We start from the raw sequence: 8,513 nt of genomic DNA, 5'->3' as shown, positions 1-8,513 counted from the left end.
TCGCCAGACTATTTCAATTTTCTGGACAAGTTAATGATAGTTTTCGCTTCAAGTGTTTGCTGTGTTTACCAAAATTGAACTTGTTTTAGCGCCCGCCAAAGTGAATTTTTGTCCCGCTAAAGTGAATTTTTGTCCCGCCAAAGTGAATTTTTGTCCCGCCAAAGTGAATTTTTGTCCCGCCAAAGTGAATTTTTGTCCCGCCAAAGTCTTATTTGATCGGTGAGTAAAGTAGATGAACTGCTGCGCTTGTGACAGGGCGCATGTTTAACTGAAAGAACGAGCAGAGAGAGAGAGAGATCCGGTCGCGCGCGCAGACACACTCGATCTCGCTCGCGCAGTTCGTTTCGCTTTTGTCCAGTCCGGCGCCTCATACACATGCGCCCTGTCTCAAGCGCAGCATTTCATCTACTTTACTCACGATCAAATAAGACTTTGGCGGGACAAAAATTCACTTTGGCGGGCGCTATGAAAATTCATGCGTGAATTTAACTGAGTAGTAGGCTAAATGACCATGCACTCGCACAAGTGCGACCACATAAAATTTTAACTCGCACGTTCTCAAAAAATGGTCGCATTTTGGTCGCAGTCTGGAACCCTGTGATTTGATTGATGAAAAAAAAGAGAAACTCACATGTACACACAATTGTTAGCTGAATTTTCTTTTCTGATATTACACATTAATGTAAGCTGAGCATTTGCTTTGATGTTCTTGAGTATGCGGTGTGTTTAACACAGTCAGGTTCAAATGTGGGTGCAAAAAATCCATTAAAACTCTAGCAGAGGTTTGTCAGAGCGTTGCCATTGTGCTATCGCCTTGTGGGCAAGTGAGAAATGTTAAATAAAGCAACATGGTAAAAAGATGAAAATGACTTGATTTTACTTTCAATTCCTTTACATTCTCCAAGGTATTAACATTAACATTTTTCATAACTCCATGTAGGACGTTTCTGTACATAAATGTAAGCACTGTGGCAGTAGTAGCCTAATGCAATATTTAGAAAATGTACTCTTGTACTCTTGATACTCAAGTACTTTTAAAAACAAGTACTTCAGTACTTTTACTTAAGTAGACATCTGACTATAGTACTTTTACTTGTACTTGAGTAAAATTTAGCAAGGGGTATCTGTACTTTTACTCAAGTAATGAAGCTGTGTACTCTGTCCGCCTCTGTTAATCTCCAACATTGGACAGACGTTGTATTGTGGTTGAAAATGAAAATCGGGTTGACAAAAAACGACTTTCATTTCCAACCGAAATGCAACCCCTGCAACCAAAATCATCCACTGACTGACATTACTACTTTCTACTCAAGGACCTTGACAGAATTGTAGTGGAGTAAAAAGTACGATATTTGTCTTTCAAATGCACTGTAAAAAATTTGTAACACTCCCAAATCAAAAATTTCAATTGACCGATAACATCTAAATTTTTCAATTGGCCCAAGTGAAATTCTGTAAATTCTAAAATTAAATGTACAGATTTTCACTTGGGCCAATTGAAAAATTTAGATGTTATCGGTCAATTGAAATTTTTGATTTGGGAGTGTTACAAATTTTTTACAGTGTGTAGTGAAGTTAAAGTAAAAAGTTTCCAGAAAAAAATAATACTCAAGTACAGATACCAGGGCCGGAGTGGGGCCACTTTTCAGCCCTGGAGTTCAGGCCCAAGACCGGCCCACTTTTTCCATGGTGGAATTCCAAATTAGCACTTTTTCCAATTTGGATAAATGAAGCAACAGTTCAGCTGTTACTATTGTGTAGTTTGTATTAATACCATAGTTCAACAAATAATGTAAAGGTTAAATAATAATTCACTTAGACTTTATAAGAAGCAATTGCGACTTTATATCACACAATTCTGACTATATCTCGCAATTCTGAATTTCTGACTTTAAAAGAAGCAATTGCAACTTTATTTCACGCAGTTCTGACTTTATATCTTGCAATTTCTGACTATAAAAAGCAATTGCGACTTTAATTCACACAATTCTGACTTTATAACACGCAATTGCGACTTTATATCTCACAATTTTGACCATCTCGCAATGCTGACTTTATAACACGCAATTGCAACTTTATTTCAGGCAATTCTGACTTTATATCTCGCAATTCTGACTTTATAACACGCAATTGCGACTTAATATCACGCAATTCTGACCATCTCGCAATGCTGACTTTATAACACGCAATTGCAACTTTATTTCAGGCAATTCTGACTTTATATCTCGCAATTCTGACTTTATAACACGCAATTGAGACTTTATTTCACGCAATTCTGATGTATTCCGAGATGTAAACTCGCAATTGTGAGATAAAAAGTCGCAATTATCTTTTAAAATGTTTTATTCTGTGGCGGAAACAAGCTTCCATACCTCCTGGCCTCTTCCTCCCATCCATCCTCCCTGACGCGTACCGTTACGGTAGGGCCGGCCCAGCTATCGGTAGGCGCCGGCGATGCCGCGGGCCCGCGTACCTAAAACGTTTTGGAAAAGACGGGCTATGGACCCAACCAACTCTATAGTAGGGGAGGGGAGAACTCCCTCACATGGTACAACCCATGCAGAGGCTGCGCGCTGCAGTGTCAGAAGGCGGAACGTGTAATGTTACTAACGTGACATTGAAATGTGAAAAAAAAAAAAAAAAAATCCTCGACCGGCCCAAAAGTGAAGCGGCCCACCGGGAATTCTCCCGATTCTCCCGATTACCCAATCCGGGCCTGACAGATACTCAAAAAGTGTACTTAAGTACAGTACTCAAGTAAATGTACTTTGTTACTGTCCACCTCTGAAATCACAATCATTTTCACAGAAATAATGATTCTCAGGAATTCTCAGAATTTAGATTTCACAATAAGTTGCCGATGGGGTAATTTCTCTTATTTTGTGTGTGTGTGTGTGTGTGTGTGTGTGTGTGTGTGTGTGTGTCTCTATATATATCTATAACTAGACGCAATGAGACTTGTGTTAGTAGGGCAGTTGTGAAGGCGCACCTCGTATCAAGGAGAGATCGAATCATCGCTTTCTTTATCAGTAAGTATTTCAGAAATAGAAAAAGATGGTAATTTTATATCTTCTGCTTTACTGTGTCAGTAAGAAATATTATTTTCAGATTCACCAAACAGTGTAATCTTCCAGTGAGATTTTTGTACACTGATAAAAACAGATAGTACACTGACACTTTCCAGATCAAGCAATAGGCGTTCTGACGGCAAAGGGTATTAGGCCCAACAATCATTGATTTTATTTATTTATTTATTTTTAGTTACTGCACTTCGTTTGAGGTTAACTGATAAAAAAAAAACTATTCAAGACAGTATTATTCAAAACATTGTCACTCTACAGCATTATTTCCACCAGATGACTATAACTTCTAAAGAGTTTGGATGTTAAATGCACATATGCATATTAGACCAGGATAAAAACTGAAAACCCTTTTCATTAAGAGGGAAAGACGCTTCCTTTCAGTGCTTTCTTAAAGCTAAAGAGTTTTGGGCTGTTCTGTTTTGATTTTATATAAAAAAATCCGTATCTGAATTTTCACATATTAGGAGAGCACATCAGGTAATATTAACATTGCTTATCCGTGGCTTGAACAGGATGTACACTTTGTTTTCTGATATTTTCATTCCTCTACTTCTATACTGTTTTCTGTGCTTGTTTAACATAATGTTTAAAGTGAATTTTCTTCTTTCTAGGCTGTAAACAAAATGGAACAAATAATTGAACCTGTGATTTTGGCAAACTCAAAATTCTCCATTGACCTGTTAAAAGTGCTCTGTAAGGGCAACACAGACAATGTGTTATTCTCACCCCTGAGCATCTCCTCTGCATTGGGCCTGGTCGCCCTGGGTGCCGGTGGCGAAACTGCCGAACAGATGCTTAAGGTGAGCTCAAGCCTCCAAACAGCTCTATAAACTGTCATCTCATGTTCATGAATGCTCTGAAAACGCATGGGCGGTTGAAAACACAAGGTGTCGAGTTAAACTTCTTTTAACTTGAGCGCTGCATTATTAAAACACTGTTTCCTGCGCGAGAGGAGTGGGTGGATTTTTACCGGGTGGTAAAAACACCATGTAAAAGTGAATTTTGTATAACATGTCCCCTTTAATGCATTAGTGGCTGCTATTCTACATTGCGAAATACATGTTCATTTTTACAATGCTTACTTCAAAACACTTCTAACTTCACAGTATCAAATTCTCTGAATACATTTCACTCAAAATTAAACAGTATCCTGTTATGTTTCTATTAAGACCCTCCGCTTTGACCATATGATCATTATATACCACGATCTGTATGAGGAGCTCTACAAAGGAGGGAAGAACAGAAGCCTGAAGCTGGTGAACCGCATGTTTGGAGAAAGCACACTCAATTTTAAAGACGTGAGTTGGTTGAGAAAGCACAGCAAATAGTTCATTTACTTCCTGAAATCTACAGTAAAGTAATGCATCATTCAGTGAGATGCCTGGGTCAGAACACTGATATTATTTTAATCCCATGCTGCCATGTTCCCTCTCTTCCTATTGATGATGATAGGATTTCCTTGACATGTGTGAGGAGTGGTGTTACGCCAGCGTGAGGAATATTGACTTCAAGAGAAATCCTGATGCTGCGAGACAAAAAATCAACAACTGGGTGGAGAAAAAGACCGGGGGTAATTCAATTCATTTTTGTTTATTTGTTTTTTAACTATTAGACTATAGTCTAGACCACTTTCTCATAATTTCTCACTCTTCTGATGGATTTTTTTTATCCTTCTATTTTAGATCAAATTAATAATTTGTTGGATCAAGGAGATGTGTCTAAGGACACGAGTCTTCTTCTAATCAGCGCAGTGTACTTCAGTGATAAGTGGGTCGAGCCATTCACACTTGTTCCCACATACAAGGTAACTTTATCAAGACAATTCAGCTTTTTCTGCTAAAAATGGTAAAATGCTAAAACTGGATGATCCACATCTAAACCACTGTGCAATTCTCAGCTTGTCATCGTGTCAAAGAACACCCCTTACTAGTGGCGAATCACTGTAAAGCATGATCTCGATTCTCTTGTGTCTTATTGCTTTAGTGCTAGTGTTTTTGTCAGCTCCCTCAGCGTAACCCTTACAACAAATGAGCTTTTGGAATACTTCTTTTAAACTAAAAATAAGAATTCAGCATATAAATCAAACCTGCCTAACCTTACCGAATAAAATGTCGACCCAGGACAAAGTATATGGACTGTGAAGCCTTCGGGTGTCGATGGACTCGATACTCCATCTATGTTTTGACCATCACTCTGAATCTGATCCAGATGTGTAGTCTTTGACAAAAACGCGATTTTCTCAGCTTTTTGTTGCTGTTTTTTATTAAACTTTCCCACATTAAAATGTTGGTTAAAACTTTTTACTTAATGAACTTAATAAAACTATTTTTAGAGTGCAGACTTTTTATATTTTAAGTACAAAAAGTTCCTAAATAGGAACGTAGTAGTATACTTAAAGTGCAAAAATAATATATATATAGTAAACTATAAGTATGATGTTAAGTTAATTTAAAGAAAACATACTCGTATACATAGTAGTTTACTGAGAGTATACCTCAAAGTGTCCTTTCATAAACTAAAAAATGTGCTACAAATATTTGACTAGTAAACGTTCAGCATACTAGTTTCAGTTTACTTATAGTATAGTTGCAGTACAAACAAAAAATCTTGATGTAAACTAGTTGTGTTCTCAAAATTACTACTGTTACACTTAAACTGTCCTTAAAGTTAAAACTTAAAGTATACTTTTATACACTAAAAAGCCAATTTAGTCCCAAGTAGTATTTAAATAGTACACTTACAAGTTTACTACTATTACATTGATATTAGTATACTTATTACATATAGTATACTTAAAAATATTCTTGAAATTTACTTATTTATACTTAATAAAAATGATCTTGAAGTATACTTATTTTTTGTAAAGGAAGTGAGACAGCACAGATAACACATCAGCATCACTAATGTCCAATCTGTCTGTGTTTTAAATGTCAGGACAAAGGAGTAAATTGGCCAATGATGGGTAAGACGAATATATTTCCTCTGGGTAAGATCCCACACATCCAATGCCAACTTCCCACTGAAGCTCGGATTCTGGAGATCCCTTATGCGAATAAAGAGCTGAGCATGCTCATTATACTCCCAGAAGAGAGCGATGGGCTACCGAAGGTAAAACAGGCAGTCACATGAACAGCAACTGAACCTCTCTTACTGCTTTTACTTCTCTCGGAACGGCATAATTAAGATAAAGTCTACATGAAAATTTGGATTGCTGTGTAGGTTTGGTATTACCTGAAATGGGAAACAATTAAAAGTCTATCCCTGTCTGTCTCTTATGTTTCTCCCCTTCCTCTAAGTTGGTAGACTCAATCACTTATGAGAAGCTTCAAGAGTGGACTGAGCCGGACAATATGATTCCTACAAAGGTGGCTGTTATAATGCCCCGCTTTAAGCTGCAGGAGAAATATGATCTGGAGAAGGTCCTGAAGACTCTGGGCATGACTGATCTGTTTGATGAAAAGTGTGACTTATCTGGCATTGCGCCTGGAAAGATGAAGCTGTCCAAAGTGGTGCATGAGTCCTTTGTGGAGGTGAACGAGGAAGGCACAGAGGCAGCTGGAGGCAGTGGTGGAAACGTCCAGAAAGTTGTTCGCCGTAAGAAAAGAGAAATTGAAGAGAGTTTCGTGGCAGACCACCCCTTCCTTTTCTTCATCCGGCACAACCCCACCAAGAGCATCATCTTCTGGAGCCGCTTCACCTCCCCATGACCTGAATCTGAACCTCAGAGTAGAGCAGACTGTACAACAGTGTGATCTGCCATATTAAAATACAGTGCACAGTGATTATATTGCATGTATCTACATATAAAATTGATTTGCTTGCAATGTCTGCTTTAAACAAAATTCTGAAAACTCAAAATGGTCGAGCACTTCAACTGAAAAACTATAAATAAAAGAAATCAGGCAGAATCTTGTGTCCTTTTTTTTTTCTTAGACACAACTTATTTTGTAAAGTGTCAGTTAACGGGTGGAAATGAACAGTTCAGTTTATGAAGAGGGAGAATGAAACACCTGCTGAGTTTCAGAGTAGGTTTAGAGTAAACACAACTCTAACCTGGTTTAGATCAGGTTTAGTCGGCTCACAATGCTCGATATAAACGTTCCCTGTCAACTCAGGGTTTGATCCAGAGCATCAGTTCACTTCTCTACTGAAGATGAGATCGTTATGAAAAATATCATGAATTTAAACACATTTACAGTGCATGAATAAACACTGCTGCTGCAGAGAAAGTTTGAGAAGGCAGCTGAAAGAAAATATCTGACTATTTCAATGCAAGTGAATAACTGCGTGGGAGTGGCTTTATTGCATATGTCATTTTTGCACACAGCTGATTGGTCCAGTTTTGGTTTGCGATCTCTAACCCAGTATAAAACCTGCTCTAGAGCAGGTTATCCATGTAGCGCAAGATAATATTGCGATGAACACTGCTAAAAAGCACATAGCCTACACCTTCTTTAGCCCAAAAAAACAGAGTTTGCTCAAACTAATCTCAAGCTGAAACAACAGGCCTCAGATGAGTCTCTCTGTTTGTGAGACGGTGCTTTATCCACTGGAGATGAGCTGTTCAGTCTGCTTCTATTTGCATTCACAGACAGCAGCATAGTGTCGGTCCAGATCTGGTACATGTGGCGTGCAGAGCAACCACTCATAAGAGCCTTACAATAATCTAGCCTTGATGTCATTGAAAAAATTCTTTGGTTATGCAAACTGTTTGTTGCAGCAGCTGTCCAGGTGGCTGGTCTCAAACGATCTTGGAGGTGAAGATGCTGGATGTGGAGGTCCTGGGCTGGTGTGGTTACACGTGGTCTGCGGTAGTGAGGCCGGTTGGATGTACTGCCAAATTCTCTGAAACGCCTTTGGAGACGGCTTATGGTAGATAAATGAACATTCAATTCACGGGCAACAGCTCTGGTGGACATTCCTGCGGTCAGCATGCCAAATGCACGCTCCCTCAAAACTTGTGACATCTGTGGCATTGTGCTGTGTGATAAAAATGCACATTTTAGAGTGGCCTTTTATTGAGGCACACCTGTGCAATAATCATGCTGTCTAAACAGTATTGTGATATGCCACACCTGTGAGGTGGATGGATTATCTCGGCAAAGGAGAAGTGCTCACTAACACATATTTAGACAGATTTGTGAACAATATTTGAGAGAAATAGGCCTTTTGTGTACATAGAAAAAGTCTTAGATCTTTGAGTTCAGCTCATGAAAAATGGAGGCAAAAACAGAAGTGTTGCGTTTATAATTTTGTTCAGTGTACATATGAAGCCACCCATCATGCATTGCAGCATGAAGCTTTTTTGTTTGGTTTTATTGTCACCGTTGTTGTGATTTATATGCAAAATCTTGATGTCTGAGTGTGACTGCATGATCACCTTGATCAAAATATTTTATGGTCATGATTTTTATTCACTTTTTGGGATTA

At 38.4% G+C, this 8,513-nt stretch overlaps 1 protein-coding gene across 1 annotated transcript; it reads left to right on the top strand.

Annotated features, from left to right (window-relative positions):
* Positions 1-2,894: 2,894 nt before the first annotated feature.
* On the top strand, positions 2,895-6,991 carry LOC311304636 (leukocyte elastase inhibitor-like). The gene is made up of 7 exons (XM_084431782.1): positions 2,895-3,029; positions 3,695-3,883; positions 4,253-4,381; positions 4,536-4,653; positions 4,766-4,887; positions 6,018-6,191; positions 6,380-6,991. The coding sequence occupies exons 2-7, from the start codon at positions 3,707-3,709 to the stop codon at positions 6,788-6,790; spliced, it is 1,131 nt and encodes a 376-aa protein (XP_084287908.1). The 5' UTR covers positions 2,895-3,029; positions 3,695-3,706; the 3' UTR covers positions 6,791-6,991.
* The last annotated feature ends 1,522 nt before the right edge of the window (positions 6,992-8,513 follow it).

This window comes from Rutilus rutilus, assembly GCF_951802725.1.
Source record: "Rutilus rutilus genome assembly, chromosome: 15".
NCBI lineage: Eukaryota > Metazoa > Chordata > Actinopteri > Cypriniformes > Leuciscidae > Rutilus > Rutilus rutilus.
The sequence above is the reverse complement of the archived record's forward strand: the minus strand, read 5'-3'. Positions and strand labels throughout refer to the sequence as shown.